General features: G+C 41.6%; 2 protein-coding genes across 2 annotated transcripts; both read right to left on the reverse strand.

Moving 5' to 3' along the window:
• Positions 1–55: 55 nt before the first annotated feature.
• man2b1 (mannosidase, alpha, class 2B, member 1) lies at positions 56–13,313 on the reverse strand. Its single transcript, XM_061829280.1, has 22 exons — positions 13,183–13,313; positions 12,200–12,302; positions 11,258–11,431; positions 10,989–11,182; positions 10,159–10,291; positions 9,876–10,021; positions 8,673–8,872; positions 8,488–8,608; positions 8,325–8,403; positions 8,151–8,260; positions 7,395–7,502; positions 7,033–7,332; positions 6,487–6,584; positions 6,282–6,402; positions 5,811–5,929; positions 5,638–5,739; positions 4,849–4,936; positions 4,203–4,283; positions 3,109–3,333; positions 2,317–2,466; positions 2,091–2,193; positions 56–901 (listed from the first exon to the last, which is right to left on the reverse strand). Exons 1-22 carry the CDS (start codon positions 13,291–13,293, stop codon positions 798–800), a joined length of 2,970 nt encoding a protein of 989 aa, XP_061685264.1. The 5' UTR covers positions 13,294–13,313; the 3' UTR covers positions 56–797.
• Positions 13,314–14,577: 1,264 nt separating this feature from the next.
• Positions 14,578–24,518, reverse strand: LOC133505812 (E3 ubiquitin/ISG15 ligase TRIM25-like). The gene is made up of 10 exons (XM_061829286.1): positions 23,731–24,518; positions 22,916–23,011; positions 22,707–22,787; positions 22,385–22,537; positions 22,018–22,180; positions 21,446–21,484; positions 19,935–20,006; positions 19,771–19,848; positions 17,119–17,347; positions 14,578–16,401 (listed from the first exon to the last, which is right to left on the reverse strand). Exons 1-10 carry the CDS (start codon positions 24,349–24,351, stop codon positions 16,080–16,082), a joined length of 1,854 nt encoding a protein of 617 aa, XP_061685270.1. The 5' UTR covers positions 24,352–24,518; the 3' UTR covers positions 14,578–16,079.
• Between the last annotated feature and the right edge of the window lie 341 nt (positions 24,519–24,859).

Consider the following 24,859-nt stretch of genomic DNA (forward strand, 5'->3'; position numbering starts at 1 on the left):
CCATTTTCTGGATTTCTTATCTTCACTAAGATCGCAGGAGGCATCCCAGAGCTCATCCTGGCTCGCTTCGGGTAAGAAGTGGCCTATACCCTAAACTGGTCGCCAGCCAATAGCAGGGCACATATAAACAAATAACCATTCACTTCACACCTAAGGACAATTTCGAATTTCACTGAAGCTACCATTCATGTGTTTGGGATGTGGAAGAAAATCAGAGTACCTTGTGAAAACCCACGCGGGCATGGGAAGAACGGAATTTGAACCACAGTTCCCATATGTGAAGCAGAAATTTTCTCACCCGTCATCCTCCCCATTGCGCAATCAAATGGAAAAAAATCTGCATTGACGATAATAATCTTGCTCATTTTGCATTCATACACAGAGGAACTGATTTAATAACTTTTTTAACCCTGTTAGATTTTAACTACATAAGAACATGCACATAAGAATAAAGGTTGAATGTTTGGTCCTCATTTGATTGTGCAGTTGTTCCTAATGGGTGTCCAGTGAGTATACCATTGTTTTCAACAATAGCATTTTGAAGATAAATGTGATGGACAAGTAACAATGATTTACCTTTATTCACTGCATTTTTTTAAATCACTATAAAATCAAAAAATATCAGATTAAAAAAGGTAGCTCATCCCACTTTTCTTCTAACATCTCAGGAGGTTTTATGGTGGTGTTTTTCCTCGGTTTCAAGGCTAAGGAATCGCTAGAACAGGGCTGCCACCTCTTCATCCTCAACACTGATCAAAAGGCAAGATGAATGCAACTTCTCCGGAGCATGTGACTGGTTATCTCAAGTTGGTTCTGAGCAGGAAGGTTCGGATTTCCATCGGCCTCAAGGTGATCTCCCATGTGGATGGGTCTTTAAATGTTTTCTTTGGGGGGGTTTTGCCTGGGGAAAAAAAAACAAAAACAAGAAACAGGTGAAAATGTAAAACAAAAACCCAAAACATATCATTGAGTAATAACATAGCTTTAAAGTTGACATTATATACTGGAGTTAAAAGACAAATGAGGGAGCAACATTTCAACAAAAACGTGAAAAAATACAGTACAGTACTTGGGGGGAAAAAAAATAAAACGGTGCCTTTTCTTTCATTTGCAGCTCAGTTGAGCAAAAATCATGGAGCAATAGTATACCCACTTGTGTGGTGGGAGTGAACAGACTTCACAATAAGCAGCAATTTGGCAGATTAGAATTGATAAATAAAAAAAAGGCTTCCAACATTGACAGTTTAGGAAAAAAAAAAAAACTGTCCAGACATATTGTATACTTAAAATGGCCACATAGCTTTCTGCTAGTAGTCTGTTTGGGTTAATGCTAAATACAGTAATGCAAAACCCCAGAGAGAGGCTAAAGACTAGCATTGGTATCACATTGTCATAACCCTTTAAGCAAAGGATACTGTAACATGAATGGTGGTGCAACACATGTAGACAAAACAATACTCGTTTCATTCTTTTATACTTTACCACCTACAAAGAAAGACTGCTATTATGGCTTACTGAGAAGTAACTTGTGATTGTCGCCATGTATCTGTGGATGACAATCTTATACTGCCCCCAGGTGGTCAACATGCATATTCCAGAAAGAGCGGCACAGTGTCCATTGAATTTGAGTTTAATTCTTTACACTTTATTCAGTTGTCTCATAATGTTTTGAAGTACAATATTATTAAGTGATGTTTTTCTTTTCAAAAACATTTTTTTATTTGGAGGAGGGGAGGGGGATGGAATGGTCAAATGGCATTTCCATTCATTTCAATAAGGAGAAATTATTTTAAGATATGAGTGGTGTGACCTTGGCACAAATTAAACGAAGCACCCCTGTATTTGAGACAGCTCTTGATAAGATGTAGTGCAGTTTTGAGACTACTTCAAAATCCAAGTATTAACTTGTGGTCATGGTCCTCACAGATTTTCAGAGTCAAGGCAAGCCTTCAATGCAAAAACATTTTGCAGCACAATCTCAGACACCAGCATTAATTTGAGCATCAACTAGTGCAAACGAGGCTAATCCATCACTCGTAACTTGCTGTGAAAGGGGAGAAGAAATCAACTCGAGTTGTGACACAACATACCAGTCTGCGACATCCAATGGAAACGCTCCATCTCCTCTTTCCACTGATTGGCTGACAGGTTGAGTTCGGACACACCGACGACCTCCAGGGTGGAAAACAGCTTCTGCATGGAACAAAAAACATGGGCTGGCGCTATAAAATTGGACTTTCAGAATCCAGATTACCCGAATATAACCGGGGTATGTAGATGAAATATTTATAATTGATGTCAAATTGTGTAAATTACCTGCAGGTTGATTGTGACCGGCTCAGAGTTGGTTTTGCTCTCCCAGCTCTGGAACTGATGCTCCAGCCTGAGCAAAACCACCTCGTCGTGCCACTGGCTCAGAGTCAGTAGGTGGACAGCAGGGGGCAGCGCAGCCTGTAGTCCTGAGAACTGAGCAAGAGATTTTGAGTTTTTTTGTTTACCCACTAACAGCATGGCTGAAGCGTGAGGACCTAATTTACAAAAACAAAGTCGGTGTTGTCAAGTTAACACTAAGAAACAGACCAGAGGTATGTGCCGATATTTTAAAAAGGTTCCCTTGTCTCATGTTTGACTCCCAAGAGTGAGCACTTAATTTTACATTAGTCAGAAAAGAAATGTGCGTTTTTATTTATATCAATCATTATTTCTGAAAGGGTAAAATGTCCTTTTCTTATTGTACACAAAGATAATTATTTTGCTTTGATGAAGGTCTACAAAAATCTGAATATTTACTGTTGAGAGGCTGAAATTATGAGGATTTGGACAATTTTAGTTTAAGCATAGTTACTAAACAACAGAATATCAATATACTTGTTGATTAGTTTCATAATCTATTATTTGTCAGTTAATTAACCGTTGCATTGCTGTTAAGTTACAGAACGTGACAAAATAGAAATTTTTTCGATTTTGTGGAATTTCTTGCTGGGGAAAAATAGTATTAAAAAGAGAATATTACACAAGGGAGGAAAATTAACATTGAAATATGCCATATTGCTTAGCCCTGGCAGATTTTACATAAAAAAAAACAGCAAAATATGGTTGCTTCCTCACCTCTAGTTTAGTATTGGGATGCAAGTCACCCTCAGTGAAGGTCAGCAGCGGCTGCAGAACCATCTCCTCTGCCAGGGGCCGGTGGGCGTCGGCGGCGCTGGCTGGGCGCTCCAGGGACAGAAGCAAGCTGCCACGGACCACCAGACCGCCCGGGAAGATGTCGGAGGTCTCGTTGAGGGGCTCGGCCACGCCGCGGACGTCGTCGTACAGCAGCCGACGATGAAGCTGTTGGGGATATTACAAGTATTTTCTATCTGTATTTGCGTGTTGTGTGTGTGTTTCTTTTTGTGTGGTTAAATGTGTGCTGCTGTTTACATGTGTGTTGATATTTGCAAATTTGTGTGTTTAAATCTCTGTTTACCTGTGTGTGGTGTGTGCTTGTTTACATGTGGTCATGTATTCACTTGTGCTTTTCAATACATTCGTGTGTTTGTTCATCTGTTTTTGTAAATGGGTCTTGTGCATAGTTATGTGTGTATGATTGTTTTTTTTGTCTTCATATGTTTATTAACGAGCTTATCTGTACTTATCAATAGATTATTCTTGTGCGGCGGCACGGGGGGGATCAGCTGGAAAGCCTTGGCCTCACAGTTCTGAGGTCCTGGGTTCAATCCTGGACCTGCTTGTGTGGAGTTTGTATGTTTTCCTCGTGCTTGCGTGGGTTTTCTCCAGGCACTCCAGTTTCCTCCCACATCCCCAAAACATGCAACATCAATTGGACACTCTAAATTGCCCCTCGATGTGATTGTGTGTGCGGCTGTTTGTCTCGATGTGCCCTGCGATTGGCTGGCAACTAGTTCAGGGTGTACCCCGCCTCCTTCCCGTTGACAGCCGGGATAGGCTCCGGCACTCGCCGCGACCCTCGTGAGGATAAGCGGGTAAGAAAATGGATGGATGGATTCTTGTTTGTTTGTAAATATCCACAATTATTTTAGGTGTGCATGTTTACATGTATTCATGTATTAACATTTGTATTTGTGTTACATGTGCACTTTACAAGTGTGGGTTTTTTGTTAACTACTGTCGTCTTCTTTTCATTTGTGTGTGTCCATACGCGTTTGTGTGTGCACACTTGTATGTGTGTCATATCAGACCATAATCTCCAGAGAGCCATTCTGGATGCTGCCTGCGCCCTGAGAGCGATCTGTCACCACCGTGAGTTGGTCTTCGTCATCCTGGCAATGCACACACACACACACACATTTATAGATTGTGTTCCAAATTGCTTTGCAGTTTTGGTACTAAACATTTGAGAAGCGTTGGATGGTTGGTGGAAGGTCACCCTGTCCTAAAATGGCAGCAAGAAAGTTTCGGAATGATGTTTTTAGGCCGGAGTAAAGAGAACTGATATGCCAAGAATGTCGTTTTTTTGTCACTTTGAGTACAAACATGTTCATTCCAATAAAGGTGTATTAAGGAAAGTTTTTCCAACATCAAAATGCTCAAAAACTAAATAGTATGTATGGATGGATTCATTGTATGATGGCAACAGCTTAAAAGAATAATGTATCTGTGGCAGGAGGGAGGGAAAAGAACACTGTGGCCACCATGCTTCCCTGACCTTAACCCTATTAAGACCCGGTGAACCATCCTTAAAGTTAGAATCTGTTATGGTGGATTACGGGATACTTACTATTTATTCCAAGTTATATGACTGACTATTTAGGAAAATGAAAAACAAAAAACATGTGCCTAAAAATCTGGAACAGCCTCCCCACATACAAAATGTATACAAAGCACCTTGATGAAAGCTCGGGAGTTGATAGGGTAGTAATTCCCAGCAATGGGCTCCGACTGCTTCAGGTGCCAAGTGGGTCGGAAGTCTCTCCTATGGACATGCAACAAAACCCGTCACAGTTGGCAGGATTACAAATGTTTGTTTCAAAAGTGGGCGGCACGGTGGAGCAGCTGGAAATTCTGAGGACCCGGGTTCGATCCCGACCCCACCTGTGTGGAGTTTGCATGTTCTCCCCGTGCCTGTAGGGGTTTTCTCCGGGCACTCCGGTTTCCTCCCACATCCCAAAAATATACATCATTAAATTGGACACTAAATTGCCCCTAGGTGTGATTGTGAGTGCAGCTTTTTGTCTCCATGTGCCCTGCGATTGGCTGGCAACCAGTTCAGGGTGTACCCTGGCTCCTGCCCGTTGACAGCTGGGATAGGCTCCAGCACTCCATGTGACCCTTGTGAGGATAAGCGGTGAAGAAAATGGATGGATGGATGTCTTAAAGTGGCGGCAGTTAAATCTTTTAAGGAGGCATATGATGTTTTTCTACCACCACAATTTAAAACTGTTCTTTTCACCCCATTTTTGTAGACTCAAGCTGAAATCAGCCCGTTTTGAGGAGACGGTCCTGTCTCATGTAAATGAGCTACTTCTGCAATCGCCACTGTACGTCATTTACAGATAATTAATTATTATTCAGTGTCTGCAGAATATGTATTCGCTACACATGTAAGGCGCTAGAAAAGCTTGTACATTGATTTTAAAAAAGATGGAATTCTGTGTTTTTAATTTGACTACATACTTCCTCCGTAGAACTTCTCTCCCATTGGAGTCGGTGTAGAATATTCCTGAGGACTTGATGTCCGTGTCCAATCGAGTGATCACCTCTTTGCCAAGGTCGTCGCTGAAAGAAAAAAAGAAAGAGACGTGATTTAGTGGATTTTCCTCTGGAGCTAAATCTTAGGCACCGCTTACTCGATGGGAATCGGGCCCACGGTCCACTCCAGCTCCAGGACCCGACTGTCACTGTGGAGACGAACCATCTGAGACGCCCATGGTGCGAACCACTGCCTCACCTCCTGCATCACCGACGTCTGCGAAAAGTAAAAGCACACGAGTGAGACTTTGGAGGTGAGCTATGGTTCCTATTTTATGAAGTCATCAAACATTGCTGCCATGCTCCACCCATACAAAATGCAAAAAAAAAAAAAAGTATTTCGCCAATTACTGTCAAATATGTGTCGTTTTGTGGTTTAAATTCGATAGCAATTAGAGAAAATCTTCAAGGAGGAACTTTCCATTGAAGGATGCTTGGAAAAATGGCCAAATGGACCCTAAATTGACCACATCAAACCAAAACTGGTAGACATGGCTACCAAATTTTCTGTTGCTAATTGACACCGGCTTGTGGGACTGAATTTTCAAAAAAAGTCCAACAATCCGTACTCGTATACCCTCTGTCTTGGCTGTCTTGCTGATGACAAACGGCGTAGAGGAGTTGGGTCTGAAAATGTAGGCCCCTGAGGGCTGGTTGCTCCTTGCGTTGTTGCCATCGCTAGCGTTGTACCTAGAAGCATTCAAGTGACAAATATGTTAACGTTATATGTAAACATAAAACGTAATTTGAGGATGATAAATTTGTGAGATTAACCAGTAGAAGTTCTGCGTCAGGCTGATGCTCTGATTGGTCTCCAAGTTGTCCAAGCCGCTCAGAAGCCCCGTCTCTGGGTCAAAGGTCACTCGTAGGTACTACAGATATAAGAAAACATATGTTATGGATAGATTTTCCTGGATTGAGTATTTGACAGGCAGGCTGAAAAATAAGGTAATTAATTTGTGGGTTGGAATATCCTTCTCATTTACAGCTCGTGCTGGTGTTGGTTGGAAGCTCAAGCCAAAATTAGCATCTGTTCTCCTCTTGTCTTTCAAAAGAAAAGTTGTACCAGAATAGCATGCACCCTTTGCTGCTCCATAGTGTAGGAAACAAGTCAAGAACCATATCAACAACCAAGTCAAGTACTGACAAAAAACAAGTTTACCCCTTTCACACTGAGCTGGTGCCACGGATTTGGGTTGCTGACATGTCGATTCAGATGTGGGATTGTGGTACAATTTTGTGGATCTGATGCAGTATTGAAACCAACAAACTAGGTCTGAAAAAAATAGACTGATGCAGGACTCTAGTGTGACCTCATACCTTGTTCGAGATGGATTTGGGAGCGTGGTAATGTTTGGAGGCCGGTTGAGACCCGTCCTGGAGCAGGGACACCAAGTAGGTGCTGAAGCCCAGTGGCGGGGCCCGGCCCCGGAAGAGGAGCTCGTTGACGGCAAAGCCACGGTTCTTCCTCACGTCTCGTGTAGTCTGGGAAACTGGAACCACCTCGCAGTCCACAGACTTGCCCTCCGCGTCAGACACTGCGTACGCCGTACCATTGACGGGAAGCCTGATGGGCCATGAGACGGGCCGGGCAAGGGGATTGAAGATGTTGACTGAGAACTGGAGGAGGAAGTTGTTCATCAGGAATTTTGACAGTTACACATTTAATGTGTACTTTTTACCTTCTTGCTCGACTCAGTTACGGGACACACGCTGATATTGAGGCTGTCGCAGTATACTCGCTTGGCAGTCGAGCCACTCAGAGCCGCAAGACTGTTGCTAACCACAACCTGATGGGAAAAGAACGAACAATTCACAGTTCCTGCAAAATTGTGTTACAGGCATAATGGTAGATCTGTCACATAGAAAAGCAAACCGGGGGAAAATCCTGAAATGGATAGTGGTTTAGTATGCACAAAACATCACCCAGACCAGAACCCCATCGAGAATCTCGATTTAAGTAACACTACCAGTATCAGTGGAATGGCGGAAAATTCACAGCTTAGTGGTTCCGCATCCATAAAATGTCAACCCAGACCTGAACCCAATTTAAAATCTAGATGAGCCTGAGACAAAAATAGTCATCAGACAATTGCTAGGGCAGGAGGAACACCATGGTCTTGGCTTTTGCTATCTTTCTACAACAATCACACACGTGATATTTCACATCCTGTTCTCGGTATTCTGCTATTCCCTTTTACAAAGCCGCCACTTCACCTCTGATACGATCAGAAAATTCCTTTGCACCCCACAGTTCCTTTCAGATTGAAGAGTGAGCTGAGAAAAACTTTGAAAATTCACAGTTTTAGTGCATCGGGATGCACCCGACACCGCCCAGACCTGAACCCAATGGAGAATTTTCACTCGTGTGACCCTATTGGCATCGTTTGAAAGATATTGCCATTCATTGCTGCCACTCAGTGTGAAGTCCTAAGTACCTGGCAATGTTGCCAGCCGTTGGCAAGTCTCCTGGCATAGTCGTTGGCGACATGTTGTTTCTCGGTGCCTGAAACGGCGTCGTGGTGCTGAGCTACCGCCATTGCTTTCTCTGGGCACCGGCAGAACGTGTGGTCAGATTTCGTGAAATCATTTGGAGAATCTTTGTAACTTACTCAAGGGAAGACTGTTGCTATCGCCGAAGGGCCCACTTGTAGAAGTCCGGCCACCGAGAACCTCTAGCTGCTTGCATGTCTAAAAAAAAAAAAAAAAAAAAAAAAAAAGGTTTTGCCGTTTTGTTTTCTGGGATCTACAGTCTCGGAACCAGATCCAATTCACCTGCAGGTTGCTGTTGCTAAGCCTCTCGTAACGTTTCAGTGCCGGTCTGCTGCTGAAGTAGCCCGTCCAGAAATCGTGGGCGTCGTCCGCATATGGGAAGAAGTCATCAGTCTTCAGAGCCCTGCGTGCGAGACTCAGAACACTTATACAATGCCCTTACTTGTGGACTTGCATTTGGATCATACCAGGAGAGGTTGGCCCGGTGCAGTTCTTGGAGGTAGCAGGAGGGCGTGGAGTAGAGGACGTTGACTCGGCTTCCATTGGTCTGTCGATCATTGACGTAATGGATCAGCTTGTCCAGGTTCTTATACCACAGGTTGGCATTCTCGTACTGAAAGTCTGATCCCATGGTCATGATGATGTGATTGGACTTGTACACCAGAGACTGAGCCGGGAGGACGAAAAAAATCAGTCCTAAGTGTTAGTGGTTCCGCATATGTTTAAGGCAGTGATTCTCAACAGGTGTCTAAAACTCATAGCTTTTGGTTCTGCAAAATAATTTGCAAAAACACATCATAATTTAAGAAAAATGCATACCTGCTTATAGCCAGTAAAACTAACGTACTTAAAAAATTACTACTCCTTGCTTTAGCTTTTGGCCAATTAAAAGCTCTTATGTGATTGCATTATGTATTATCATATAAATAGGACATCACTGGATAAATAAAGTTTTTTGAAGCAAAAAAAAGGAATATTATAATAGGTTGTGATTAAAGTTCTAGTTTTCTAAGAACAGAAGGTGTATGGTAAACAAATCCAGAATAGTCCTGTTTTTTTTTTAACCAATAAAGACATCTTTGGATTTTTGAAATTCACTTCTTAAAAAATGACTTTCTTCACTTGTCTTTTACTTTAATATCAATGTTAAGACTTTATTTGTGATCATTTTTAAGTAGTGTGTCTAAATGAACCTAGACTCACTTTATCAAAACAACCAGAATGTGATATTAAGAGTAACAAAAAAAACAAAAAGATTATTAATACAAGAATAAAGTTTAATTTTTTTTAAATTAACTTATTAAAATGAAAATCTTTCTTCGTTACATTTTGACTTAAATATTGTAAAATTACAGCTTTATCTTGGGGAAAATATGACTTAATTCATCATAGATAATATTTTTTTACCCTGGCAAAATACATCTCAGTTCTTGAAAAGATTACATAATGAGCCTTTATTGTCATAACATTCCTCTAAAAAAAAATTAAAATCTGCATTTGTTAGACCTTTTCTAAAAACTGAAAGTACGTAATTTTTTATTCTTATGCCATCCGTGGTAGTTATGTTTGTTTGGCGTTAGGATTATGGGGAGGCCCTTGAAAAAACGTCTCCCCTGTGATGGGTCGCTGGACCCAAAACGTTTATACAGCCCTTCTCTAAGTGGTCCCACCTGACTATTTGCAACGTTGAGGAAGCGTTCCACCACGTCGTCCACGTTGTAGTCCTCCAACTCGGGATCGTCCATGATGGGTGGGTCATTGCAGGACTGGTCCCAGCAGAAGCCCTCGGGAGGGTTGTACCCATTGGGAAGGATGCCTGTCAGAAGGCGACAAGCTGTGTCAAACCTTTGACGTATGCTAGACAGAAGCTGAGTTGCGCTCAGTTTGTTTGTGGACTAGATGCCACCCAAAATTACGTGGGGGGGGTCAAATCTTGCGAGTTAGTTCTGTTACCGGTGAAAAGGTCGGCCATTGGGGGGGTAAGGCTGTCAGACGCCCTCCATAGCAGCTCCTGCTCCTTGGCAAACATGCGCCGTAACCGGTCCTGGTAGTCCACTCGCCCGAAGAAAAACCCATCGTATCCCATCTTTAGCAGGAAAAGCGCAACTTTAGAAGTTTTACCTTTTTCTGTTTTTTCCAGACTTACATAGAGCCAGAGGTGGTACCATTTAATAAAATACCTCATTTTGTGGATTTATCTTTGTCTATTGCAATTTCCATCTAGATTGTGGAGTAGTTGGGTCGGGCCATATTGCATCTAATACAAATTACGAACCATGTACGTATGAGCCTGGTAAATTTGGGTTCGGTTTTTGAGAAAATCTGGAAAGAATATATAATTGTAACGATTATCCCATCAATTATTCAAGTAATCAGATAAAAGTTGGTTTTGCATTATTAAAACAACAATACCAATCCAAAATATGCGTGTGATGTCCAGATATGTTTTTTTGTTTGGTTGGGGTCGCCATCCTGATTGGATCTGATCAACACCAAATAAAATTCAGATGTTCCATCTGACCAGCATTAGAGGGAGTTTAATCTATATGTAGGTAGATTTATAAGGGGTGTAATCTATATATAAGTGTGTGTGTGTGTGTGTGTGTGGACATTTTGCAAAAAAAAAAAAAAAAGAAAAATCTGGAAAAGCATCTTGGAACATCTGATTTTTATTCCTGCAAATTATATCACGAAAATCTGGCAATGGAAAAGCGGTGAATGGACTTTTAAACATCGACTGTAGCCACATTTACATAATTTACTTAGTATTTCCGTAAATTTACCTGCGCAAACATAGAAGCATGTTCGCGGGCGTGTCCAAACGGGTCAATGTGCCAGGCTACGCGGGGCCGACCGCAAGGCCCAAAGGTCTGGTTGAGGAACCTGAGACCCAGGGTCATCTGGTCTATAACGGCGCTGTAGTGGGTAGTGGCCTCGTCGCTCATGCACCAGCCGCCGTTGACGAACTCTAGCCGGCCTGTGAAGAGGAAGGGGAACCGAACACCGGTTCACTGGGATGTTCGGGATGAGGGGATGGAAGCGGGGGACACACCTTGGTTGACCAGCTGCTTAACAGTCTGCTGCATGTCTGAGCTCTGGCGGCTCCACCATCGGTAGAAGAAGGCTGTCTCCACGTAAATGAACCGACGCGTGGGGTCCTTCAGGAGTTGCTCCACCACTGAGTCCAGGATGTACTGCACGCCGGCGTGCTGGATGTCGTTGCGGTCTACAGACGTACAAAGATGCCTTAAAATCAAATCACCTCCTTTTGTCACTTTTTATTTGAAGAAAAAAAAAACAAAAAAAAAACGTGATTTACAGATTAGCCCTTTCTAAGTTTTTTTAAAATCAAGTTAGAAAACGTCCAGGGACAGTTTAGTTTTACATAAATACATAATAATGACTGATTTTTAAAAGTACATGCATAGCATTGGAAATGCATTTTTCCAAAATTGATAAAATATTTTTTCATATCAAAAGATGTCTAATCATAATAAATTATATAGTCAAACCCAAGTGGCTTAAGTAAACAGAATTTAATTTCAAAAATGAAAAGTGAAGAAGACTAATGAAATGCTAAATACACTTTGGAAAAAGATAAAATAGAATTAACTTAACATTTATGTATGGAAATTTAATAATCCAACCTAATTTTTAAAAGTTTAATAACATTCTGTCATGTGGTCATAATGTGTTCTAATGATGGTTTGTGTTCATGTGTACACAGTACACTCGTATATCTGAAATGGATATTTGTAGACTTTTAGTTCAATATTGTCATGTTATTTTTATCTTCTTATGTGAAATAAACATAAAATAAAATCCCAACCAAATAGTTTGATACAGGTCACCTGAGGACAGCCATCATGCTGATGTGGCAGAAAATATACAAGTACAAACAACCGAGTGGAACCATTAAGATGGTGAAACATTAACGTTCATGAAATATTCCAACACTTTTATTTTACACAAGGTTGCGTGCGTGTCCTCAGACCTCCATAGAAGTACTGGTCCACGGTCTTGAGCCAGCCCACGTCGTCATGCGTGTGTGGGACCAGGTGAACGTTCAGCATGCCAGCCTTGGTCGCCAGACATGACTACGTCAGACACATACGACATCTTAATTAAATGGTAATATAATACTTTACATACAAACAACTCTTAAGTCACAACTAGCGGAGACAAAGCTGGAGTTCCACTCGCTATATAGACACTCCATTTTAACAAAACATACACTTTGGTCAGATGAATGTTCAATGTACACAGACTCAGACAAATTGATTGGATAACTTATGATAGGTAATCGTAAAGGACTAGGTTTTAAAAATAATATAATAAAAATTCTTCCTACTTGAGATTGGCATTACATAGTGTTCCAGTTTGCGATATAGTATCGTGAATTATAATGGGTTTTTTTTTAAATATACATTTGTTCAAAAAAAAGGTTTAATCAATCAATCAATAGAAAGTCTGCAACAGTGCAGTGGTGCTGATCAACAGAATTGTGCAAATAAAGCAAAGTCACAGAGTTGATTTCCCGAGTGTTAACCCAGGTTGGTTTTAATTTTTGAGGTTTAGATCCAATTCACTTCTATGAGGAAATGAAATTCAGGATTTAAATAAATTGTACTTTTGATAAAACGCAAAAAAGTGATGAAAAACATGTTACAAAATACCACAGTTTTCTGGATGGATGTAGAAGTAATCAATACTGATGAGTGAGAGGGTTTAAACAAATGGTTTTAGGACCAAAAATGTATTTCATTTCAATATAGAAGAAAATCCGTTTCATACAAACGGCTTGTGTTATCATATGAAATTTTGAAATTGAAACAAGTAGCTTTAAAAAGAAACTTGGTGAGAAGTAAAACGGTCCTCAAAATAATTGCTTACAAAATCCCATCAATAGTAATGACAATGGTTAACATAGTAGTAATCAAGAATGGCGTCACCAAAATGCGCCCAAAGGTGTCTGACCTGATAGCCGCACTTGTCTTCTTGTTTTTCGTGACGATCGACTGGCAAACCTAATAAAGTTTCACTAAGGAGGAAAACGAGCGAAAGAAGCAGCCAGCTGCTTACCGCCATGTTGGGGAAACTAAAGTGAAAGTCATGTGACACGCGTTTATATTTACAGGCGTCATGTGACAAGTGTTCTACTTTTGCCTACCCTCGTTTTTGTCTGACAGGCTGTGAAAGACTCAAAGTTGTTTTCTTTGGCGTTCAATTTTTGTCTACGTGATGTTGTTGTCCTTTAAAGCCTCTTTAAGTCAACCCCCCCTAAAAAAAAATTATAGTAATATTTTATATAAGTTGGATTAATTTTTATAATGGTTAAATATATTTTTGGTCCCACGATTATAAGGAAAATGAAACATTATTGGAAGAAAGTTTTACTTGTTTCGGGGTTGGGGAAAGGTGTAAATTACATCCCATTTTTTTTCCAAGAAAAAAGTTACATTATCACTGTTATGATAATAAACCTAGCACCACCCCCCATTAGCACCTGTGCTGTTGAAATTATGCAAATGTATTAACTTTGATCCGAATAAAGGTTATCTGATTTCATCCATTTTTAATGTTCCAAGAAAAAATGTATTTTCCATCTAGAAAAAAAATGAGAATTTTTACAAGGGTTGTATCTTTGGAGAGGAGGCGGTGTACACCCTGAACTAATTGCCAGCCAATCACAAGGCAGATAAAGACAAACAACAGTCACACTTACAATTAAACCTAAGAGTAATTTAGAATCTCCAGAATGAGTGCATGAAAACTCCATAATGGCAGGACTGGGATTTGAACCCCAGTCCTAAGAAGTCTGATGCACACGCTCTAACCAGTTGATCACTGTGCCGCTGAGAATGGTAATTAGTTTTTATTTTTAAAAGCAAGACTTTTTGGAGGAGTTAAGCATGAGACTAAAATCATATGTTTAAAGTCTAGTCATACATGGGTAAGTTGTGTTTTCTGGATGAAACAAAAAAAAAATCTAATGTACTGTATTTTTGAAAAATACAACTTTGTTCCTGCAATACTAACACTTTTTACCCTTAAAATATGAATGAAAAAAAAAAAAACAACTGTGTGCTGGTAGTAAACTACATTGATTTTTTTTCAATTCTTTTCTTGAAAAATTCTATTCTTTTATTGATTTTTTCCTGATCTGCAGTTAGTGTCCTAAAATTACAACTAGCAAAAATCAGAACAATGTAGCAAACAAAATAGACGTTTGGATAAATTATCATGTTCATAACTGATGAATTGATTATTACATACTAAGTCTTGCTCTAAAAAAAAAAGTTCACATCAAAGCACTCATTATATGGACCATTAATTAACACTCAGTATAAAGAAGACAGTCATTTAGGCATCTTTGGGTTTTTTTTATTCTTCTTCTTATTATTATTATTATTAATATAAGCTTTCAATGACATTGATACATACAGCAAACTTGACAGCACATGGGAAAAGGGTCACTTAAGTATAAAGAAAAAAATAAGGCAGTTTAGTACATTTACAGCAATGCACTTCATGGGGTGTTTCAAGCGTTGCTAACTTGGGCCACTGCAGACTACAAGCGCAATACTCGACACATTGTTCATTTAATACCTTTCAAAAGTGACCATTATTCATAATATCTCCCACAGCGGACCTCATTTGATGGTGCACAGCATGGAGTTATTAGTGAATGGAGATGCTACTAGTATGTAAGTAATAATTGCATATTTGTCTATTTTATCATGCATATGAAGACTTGAAAAACTGTTTTCAGTTCCAGTTTTCGGGTTGTAAGGCAACACTCAATCACACGATCTCAGTGTCCACAGCGTTAGATGTACCTGAGCTTGTTGATGAGTTTTATTTTATTGTTTTAATTTTTTTTAACCAGTGGAACCTCTCATGTCCATCACAATCCATTTAAAATAAAACTTCCTGTAGGAAGTAATGAAATAAAGTTTTGCGCCTAAACTGTAGCAAAACAGACGATATTTTAAAGAAACATAAATTAAACAAAATCCGAGATTAAATTTGTAATCTTTGAGATATAAAACTCCCAAATTGTTAGAAAAGACAGAAATTTAATAGAATTTTATGCTGGAAAAAAAGTGAGTTTTTCAGAAGAAAAAAATATGTTTTGGGGAAGGGGTGTTGTAAAATTTAAATTGTATTTTCGGGCCTAAAAAGTCAAAATATTGGAAAAAAGTGTCCTCCCCCCAAAAAAAAAAAAAAATCACAATATTACAAGAAAATAACATCATCCTTATGAGAATTAAGGCAGAGAAAATTTGTTTTTAATTTGAGAAAACAAGCCGTAATGTTGTGAGAATAACCTTAATTTATGGGAGTAAAGTAATATTTTTTCTGAAACAATAATAAAGGTGTATTTTCTCAAGTAAGTATGTTGAAATCGTATGAGAATTTTGTCACATAAATAGCAGAGGAAAATAGCCATACAGTATTTTTGATTGACCTGAGCGTTGGATTTCAGAGGTTCCACTGTACTTGGACGATGAATTTCTTTGACCTGTGTCTGGGGTTTTTACATCGTGTGAACACTCGCTATTTGCAGGAAATAGGATCTGAGTCCTACCGCAAAAAATGAAATCCATGAGTCATTGATGATCACCCACAAAAAGTTTTGAATTGGCTATAGATTCCATAGGACGGTGGCAAAGCACTTTTTTTTCTATTAGACTATGTTAAATGAAGCTCCTGCCCCTCAGTCCAAAATAGTTGCTTGGCAACAAAATGCTACCAGATGGCGCCAAAGCAGTAATTTTGTAAAGAAATGCCAAACTGCAAATATTTAGGGGGTTCACTGTATTTTGGAAAATAAAAAATTAATTATTCCAGCTTGAGAACTTCTCCGCTATTTAGTGCCCCGGAGGAGGAGCCTCGTGGGGACAAAGGAGGAGAGTGGAGTCCAGGTCCAGGCGGAAGGCCGGGAAGATTGGCTGCGAGACGGCACATCTGAATGTGTGCAACAGCACCACGCTGTCAGACACGCTGTAGAAGGACAGCGCCCCCTTGTGGCGCTCCAGGAAGACGCCGATGCGCGGGCACGGTGGCGCGGCCACGGTGGTCTTGCGGTTGTCGTGCCAGGCGGCGTAACCCGTGTGAGTACAGCGGAGTCTCCAAGAGTTCTCATTGCGGCCCAGCAGGCAGGGTTTTCCGCCGCCCTTACGTCCGATCCGTCTGTGAGTAGCGTTGCAAATGTTTCGGATTGCTCATATTAGTAAACCGTAAACAGGACATAAGCTATGATCAACAACATTTCATTTTCATCGTACAACATTAAGCAAAAAAAATAAATATCTTACAGCTGATTTCAGCAGAGAAAAAAAAGTTATATATATATATATATATATATATATATATATATATATATACATATGTTTTCTTTAGCGTTTGTAACTTTTGAGTGAACAACCCCAGCTAAAATTAAAATTATTTGGCGCCACTTTAAGAATTAAAAGAAATACAAATGAAAGCCTTTCTTAGCAAATAGTGGATTATAAATTCCAAATATAGTGAGGAGTTTTTTTTATTTGAGAAAAGTTGTAATATTACAAGAATAAACGTGTATTTTGGAGGCAAAGGGTGTATTTTTTTCAATCGAAATTGTTTGATTGAAGTTGTTTTCAAAATTAAGTCATAATGTTACAGGAATAAAGTATTTTAGCGGCTGGAATCTGTGAAAATAATTCTTATCTTTCAAGAAAATGTTGGATTTTATGAAAGTGTAAATAATTGCAACATCGTAAGACTAGTATTTTTTTTTTCAAGGAAATAGGTTAGAATCCGACAAGCATAATTAATAATTAATACAATGATTCCAAAATTGCGCATTTTAACTACAAACTGAAATTTAATTTACTGGCAGCTTCATGGAAATTTACTGGGATTTACTACCTGTAGGTGGCACCGATGTCGATCCACCCGCCGCCTCGCCATTCTACCTCCCAGTAACTGGCGTCGCCAAACTGGCCCTCGCGGCACAGGACCTGAGCCACAGAGTCGAAGCGCTGAGGGTGAGTCGGGTACAACTGAAGCTCTTCACCGCAGTGGGCACCCTGGTTCCTGTCAAACAGGACCAGTGTGGGGTGGGCCGTGTCCGGGTCCAAGGACAGATGACAGGAGACTGAGATTAAAAGCGGAATAAATGAACAGACAGAAATTAAATTTACTGTAACTTGAATGGAGCAACAACCTAAACCCAACATTAACCCCAACCCTTGCAAGAACCATAACCCTGACACCAACCCAAACAAGAATCCCCAAAAAGTCCCTAACCTTAACAAGGACAATAACTCTAAGAAGAAACCTTACAAAAACCCTATAGCGAATTATAACATAAACACTAAATGGTCTTCAATAAGAACCGTAACCCTCAAGAAGTACCCTGACCCCAATCCTCACAAGAACAACTTGTCCAACTTCCTTACTACTTGTACTCACGGACCTCGTTGTATATGATACGAAGGTTTTGCAGGTCGTGTAGGTACTAGCGATTGATTATTTCCTCCTCGGTAAATGTTTGATTACTGGTGGGTCTCATTGTTAGCAAGCTAGGCTAGGCTAAGCTAGGCCGCGCGCCTTCGAACGCGAAAGAATACGGCTCTAATTTGTGTACTAAGATTTCACAGAATGACTCTTAGTCTACTGAAGTCGTCACCAGGGGCGTCCCACGTTGAGTATTCACAACATTCACAAAGAGCATGAACACTAATCTTGACCCAAGATACAAACCTAACAAGACCCATAAAACAGCCCTAAGGCCAACAAGAACCTAAAACCTAATCCCACACCAAGGCTCATAAGATCACCTACAAGATTCCTTATTCAAATCCTCAAATGAACCCTATCCTAAACCAAATCCTAAACTTTGTTCCACCTTTAATCCGAAATGCTACTGCCTTTGTAAACTTTTTCGTGTCTCCCTCTATGTTTCTATTTTGTTTCCTATTTGTGACCGGTAAATGATCATCCTGCATACCAAACGGGTCGTTCGGCTGCCTAGTAGCAAAACCGTATAGCATAACCCGAATCCTAACTGCATCCTAGTGATTAGGAAATCCTTTTTATCCGCAAAGCTGGTGGCGCCAATCTACGGTTGTGGCACTGAGGAGACACAGGACACCGGCTGCCCGATCAATTATCGATGAGCAACAAGGTGTTGAATGCTGTCATCCTATCAGTACAAATCTTGAGTGACATTCTGTTATCCGGACTTGACATTCTCGGGTTTCCGCTACTGTGTTCAGTGTCGTTAACTACTGTATTGTTTCTCTTTCCAATGGCAGGGATCCCACAAAAGGAACCCACAGATTGTCATCAGTTATGTTTAACATCAATTAGCAAAGTAGTTCTAATGTACGGAGACATCCATTTGAGAATGTTTTTTTTTTCCAAGATAGAAAGCGGTAATGCAAATATTTTAATTTAATTTGTAACCCCCCCCCAAAATGTCATTTTCTTTTGAAGTTGCAACTTCTTAGTGAAAAAGTCTCACTCTTATGAGCATAAATTACATTTTTAGTCTTTTAGTCCATTTGTTGTGGATTTAAAAAAATAAAAAAAAAAATACAACTTTTACAGAGAAAAATATGACTGTTTCAAAATCAAGCTATATTCCCCATTATTTTTTTCCATATAATGTCATATTATTTAAAGATTAAAATTAGTGTTTTTTTTTTTTTTCAAGAAGGGTGGCACAGTGGCGCATCTGGAAAGCGTTGGCCTCACAGTTCTGAGGACTGGGGTTCAGATCCCGGCCCTGCCTGTGTGGAGTTTGCATGTTCTCCCCGTGCCTCCGTGGGTTTTCTCCGGGCATTCCGGTTTTCTCTCATCCATCCATTTTCTTAGCCACTTATCCTCACAGGGGTCGCGGGAAGTGCTGGGTCCAATCACAGCTGTCAACGGGCAGGAGGCGTGCTACACGCTTAACTTGTTGCCAGCCAATCGCAGGGCACACAGAGACAAACAGCCCCACTCACAATCACACCTCGGGCCAATTTAGAGTATCCAAATAATGTTGCATGTTTTTGGGACGTTAGAGGAAACCCACGCAGGCACAGGGAGAACTTACAAACTCCACAGAGGGGGGTCCAGGATTGAACTCTGGACCCCAGAACTGTAAGGCCATCGCTTTCCAGCTGCGCCTCCGTGCCACCCCGGCTTCCTCCCACATCGCCAAAACATGCAACAATAATTGGACATTTTAAATTGCCCCTCGGTGTGATTGTGAGTGCAGCTGTTGTCGGTCCCTATGTGCCCTGCAATTGGCTGGCAACCAGTTCAGGGTATATCCCGCCTCCTGCCTGTTGACAGCTAGGATAGGCTCCAGCACCAGCACCCCCGTGACCCTTGTGAGGATAAGTGGCTAAGAAAATGGATGGATTTCAAGAAGAGTCATTTTGTGAGAGGTGAATTTTCTTTAGAATCATAGGTTAGTTTGTTTGTTTTTAAAGAAAAGAGTCAATGTATTACTGACAGAAGAAGCTGTTTAGAATAGCTGTGTGTAAAAAAAAACAAACAAAAAAAAAACAGGAGAGGTGAACTTACACCTGAGGAAGACAGCCCTCATCCTTTGGTCGGCTGGCTGTAGTGGCAACGAGGACAGAGAGAACGACGACACGAACACTACACACGTGGACAAAAGTGGATCAATGATGTAAATATTGGAAAAGAGGCAGATCGCGCGAAAGCACAAAGCTCACAAAACTCACCCTGGGAGTCTTGTTGTGAGTCTCGGGGTGAATGTGGAGGCTTGAAGTTCTCTGCAGTTGCGTTTACAACACCTTGAAACACACAAGCAACATTGTCACTAAACAAATATTTCCGTAATTTCCGGCCTATAAGCCATGACTTTTTTCACACGTTTTCAACCCTGTGGTTCATGCGGTGTGATACGGCTAGTTAGTGCATTTTTTTTCTAATGGCAGCAAGGGGGCACTCGAGTGGAAAAGGTAAGAGTGAGACTGGTGGAATATATGTGCCGAGGAAGTGACTTTTACCGGTCCAGTCCTGTTAGCGCTGCGTTTCTTTTTTTTTTTTTTTCCCACAAGACCAACTTGTCCAACTTCCTCACTACTAGTACTCACGAACCTCTCGGATACGCGGCACTAGCGTTAGCGTTAAACTCTCTGTGTACCGTCTTTCTTTGTAAATATCTCATGTTTCATTGTGGGTTTCAATGTGAGCACTTGCGGCTTTTACATAGCTGCGACGTATGTATGTACCAAATGGTATTTCCTTTACAAATCTTCTGGGTGAGGCTTATAACTAGGTGCGCTCTGCAGGCCAGGAATTATGGTAAATCCAACCCTAATTTGAGAGCTTCACCCTTGTTTGAAACCATCATTTGAATCCTCGACCTGATTCAAACTTGTTTCCAACTCAAACCCAAGCTTAAAATCCTACCTTGAAACCTTACTTTAAAACACTTCCCGTAGTTTGAAACTGGACTTCAAAACCTAACCCCGGCTTGAAACAGTTCTTTGAAACGGGAACCCTAATTTGAAGCCCTATCCTTCGTTTCAAATCCAAACCAAATTTTGAAACTCGGGCTGCCGACTATCGATTGTTTTAATAATTCATTCATCCGTCAGTTATGTTTCTGATGAGTTTAAGAAGTGGATAATGTATTTTTTCAATTTCCATTCCTTCATTGGAAAAACGTGACATTATTTTAAAATTGACAGTGCAAGATAACCAATCTTGTTTTACAGAGAAATACAGTAAGTACTCTAGAAAAGATGAAATTCCAAGCAGTTGGACAGTTTTATGCTAAACAATGATTCTAAAACACTGGTGTCAAACTCAAGGCCCGTGGGCCAGATCCGTCCCGCCATGTGATTTTATCTGGCCATCGAAGGCAAATCTAGCGGGTCAACATCCACGATTCTTGCGAAACTCTAACAAAATTTAAAATTGACATTTACCATAAATGATAACATTGCGATATTACAAGCATTTTTGTGTTGCCAAACATGAACCCTTGATTTGTGATTCCAAAATATTCAATATTTTTATGGTTTCACAGTCATAACGGCCCTCCAAGGGAAACCATAACTACAATGTGGCCCGCGAGAAAAATGTGTTTGACGCCCCTGCTCTAAAAGATTCAATTATCAATTTCCTTGTCAAATGATCTAATAATCAATTTGTTGTCAATTAACCGATGAATTGTTGCACCTCTACTTGAAATCCCAACCCACTGTCCAGGAAGTGCGCTCACCTTTAACACACCCACCAAGTGCCACGTTGTTCTCATTAACTGGAAGACAAAAACAATCAGTGTGTATTAGTACGAGCGTGTATGACACTTTGAACAACTACAAATTTTGTTGTAGTCGATGCTAATGTGATGATAGTCGAGTCGAGTCAACGCACAAGGCCTCCCCCATCACCACCTTGCAGGCAGTGAGAACTTTTGCCCAACAACTGCGGTACTGTCATATGAAAAAAGTCACAGCAGGAGGCAGCGATCATGCAGTTGTTACGTGGATTGTTGACGGAAATAAAAGGTTCCAACTGTCTGTGAGACAGTGAAGGTGGGACCGTGATACCGCTCTTACTAATTGTATTAAAACATTTATCCATGATTCTGAGGCGTCCGTGGTGCTAATGCCAAAATAGTCGACTTCCAGCTTTAACTGTAGAGTGGGAAAGTTGACTAGTTGGTTCAACCCCTAGTGAGTGAGTGAGTGGGGGGGGAGAGAGAGAGAGAGAGAGAGAGAGAGAGAGAGAGAGAGAGAGAGAGAGAGAGAGAGAGAGTGTGTGTGTGTGTCATGGTCCTCCATGTTTTACCGGCCCTGTTGATGGACTCCACCTCCTCTCGGCAGACGTCCTCCAGGCGGCTGCGTAGACGCCCCAGGGCCCTCCTTGCCCCACTGAAAGCCTCGGCGGTGGGGCTGGACGTGACCGAGGGTCGGGCAGCGGCTGGGACGGGAAGGCAGAGCATCGGCGCTGCCTGGTGGACCAAGAGAAGTATACTTAGAAGGACGTACCAGAAGAACTGGTTATGGTTTAGACCTCTAGGGGTAGGCATTTGGGTAAGTTGGGCCAGGTCAGATTGATCGATTGATTGAGTAAAGAAATGTTTAGTGGCATTCCCCCAGGTGTTCCTCGTCTATCCTGTAGGGAGCACATCAACATGACGTGTGGTTATGAATACCTGAAGAAACTGTTCGTTGTCCTCCATCTGAAGAAGTCTTTCAATCTCCCGGTCTCGCCTCCTCAGCTCATCCAGATCTTTCCCCAGAGTTTCGGCATCCCGCTCGGCACGACTGACCAAAGCTCGCTCTCGAGCTTCCAGACGTGCTCGGACCTTCAAAACCAAAGAACGCCAACCTTGGCTTAAATTCCTCACCATTCTTTGAAAAGCTAGCTAAGGCTTGAAATCATCCCAATTTAAACCCTTTAAACCAAATTAAAAAAAACCCTCATCTTTTTTTTCCTCCAAAAATGTCTATTTCTAACTATGTATGACCATTCACCTCTGCCTTGGTCTTCTCCAGTCGTATCGCCATGTCGGCAAAAACTGCCTCACTGTCCTCCAAAACAGCCAAGGCTGACACCTGACAAATGTACGGACACATGCACACACACTTTGTACTTTCAGAAATTTTTGGGGTGCGGTGTCCGCAGTGTTGAGCCTACTTTTTTTGCTTTTTTTTTAAGGAACTATAAGTACTTAGATACGTACCTTGAGGGACTCCAAACTCTGCTCAAACTCCTCCAGCTCACGCTCACAACTTCGGATTTTGCCCTGAACTGTCCTCTGGGACTCCTGAAGCTGAACCTGGATGCCACACAGACAATTTGGACGTACTCTGTGAACTGTTTCTCGTCATCACGTTTATTTTTCTATCGAAGGTGATGATTATCCTAAATGATTAGAAAGAAGAGGGATTGCTTCCGTGTGAATATATTCGCATATTTTGACTCTCATGAGTTACAAATGTGTCTCATATAATACAACAACTTTAATGCTGTCTAATTTGGATTCCCCCCCCCTTTGTAATCATAAGTAGTTTCCCAACACTTTTTGCTCCCCGTAAAATTACGTTTTTCTGACATTTTGACTTTCTTCTCATGAATTACAAATGTGTTTCATGTAATACAATTGTTCAATTAGAATTTTTGATACATAGTATTTTGTGGTCAACCGTCTTGATTCTCAGGTAACTTTTAATTTTTTTGTCATTTGAACTTTTTAACCTTGCCACATTTTTCACAAGAAAATTTAATGACTTTTGTAATTACAAGATTGTTACATAGATATATTGACTTTCACCCTGTAAAATTATCTTATTAATAAAACAAATAACCCCCCTCCCCCCCTTTTTGGTGGTGGTGGTGGTGGGGATACATATTTTGGGACTAGTTTTCATTGTGGCCATTGTAGTGGTACACCACAACCAATCCTTTTGATTATTTTTTAAAATGACTTTTTAGTGATTTTTGGCTGGGAGCTAGTGTGTCAATTTTGAAAACCAATGGTCAGGTAAAGATTATAACCTGTCTCCGAGCCCTCTGCGCCTCGCCGGGGTGCACCTCCTTCCAGTCCGCCTCACACAGCAGGCAGTCTCCGCTCCACTCCACCTCGGCCCCCTCCGGCGCGTCGCCCCCGGTTCGCGGCTGCAGTCCGAGGCGATGCTGCGCGCACAGCCGCTCGGCGGGACACTCCACGGCGGCCACCAGCTTGTGCCGCCGCAAGGTTCCCACCTCCCGGTGTGGCAGCACGTGAGCCTCGCAGAAGGAGGCCAGGCACACCAGGCACGACTTGGTCGCCGCCAGCTTGCTCTCCGGCGGGCAGAAGTCGCAAGGCACCTGGCCCGCGGCGCCCACGTAGAGCTCCGGCGCGTGGAGCTCCGACGCGAAGGCTTCTCTCGGCTTGAGCTTGGCCACCACCTCGGCCAGGACGGTGTTGCGGCGGAGCACCGGCCGAGGGCTGAACGCCTCGCGGCACTGCGGGCAGCTGAAGTGCGCCGGCGGCTCGGCCTGGTCCCAGTAGCCGTTGATGCAGGCCATGCAGTAGGTGTGTCCGCACGGGATGGACACCGGGTCCTGGAGGACGTCCAGGCAGATGGGGCATCGAAACTGGCTCTCGGTCACCGAGATGTTGGCGTGGTGGGCCATCGCCGCCGAACCGAACCGGACCGGAGGGGCTCTTTATTGGCGTGCCACTCTTGGGCGCGCTCTCCGGTTTGTTGTGACTGGGGCGGGTTTGGACCTTTGGGAGCAGATATGGTTCTAAAATAACTCTTCCGCTGTGTCATCCATTCCATTCGCCAAGAACCCTGTAGTCTGCCCTCGGTGTGGACTGGCAGGTACGTGATTACCACGCGTTACGATTTACAATATTTAACATTTTAAAAAGAAACAGCATGTTGTCTTTGCGCGTGACTTGTTTGTATTTGTCAATGAGATTTAGGGTTAAAATGTTACGTCAAATATTTCCCTTTGTGTTTTTCAAGAGCTGGGGCGTCAATGTTGAGGTCACACTGCCATCTCGTGGCGACTTTCTTCAAACTGTGAGAAGTGCTAAACATCTTTGTAATGAGGGCTCGTATTATTGCTTTAAAAAAAAAAAAAATGATTCCCCCCACCTAAATGCCAAGAGGACTCATGGGACTAAACACATCGC

The sequence above is a fragment of the Syngnathoides biaculeatus genome, chromosome 9 (assembly GCF_019802595.1).
Source record: "Syngnathoides biaculeatus isolate LvHL_M chromosome 9, ASM1980259v1, whole genome shotgun sequence".
Lineage (NCBI taxonomy): Eukaryota > Metazoa > Chordata > Actinopteri > Syngnathiformes > Syngnathidae > Syngnathoides > Syngnathoides biaculeatus.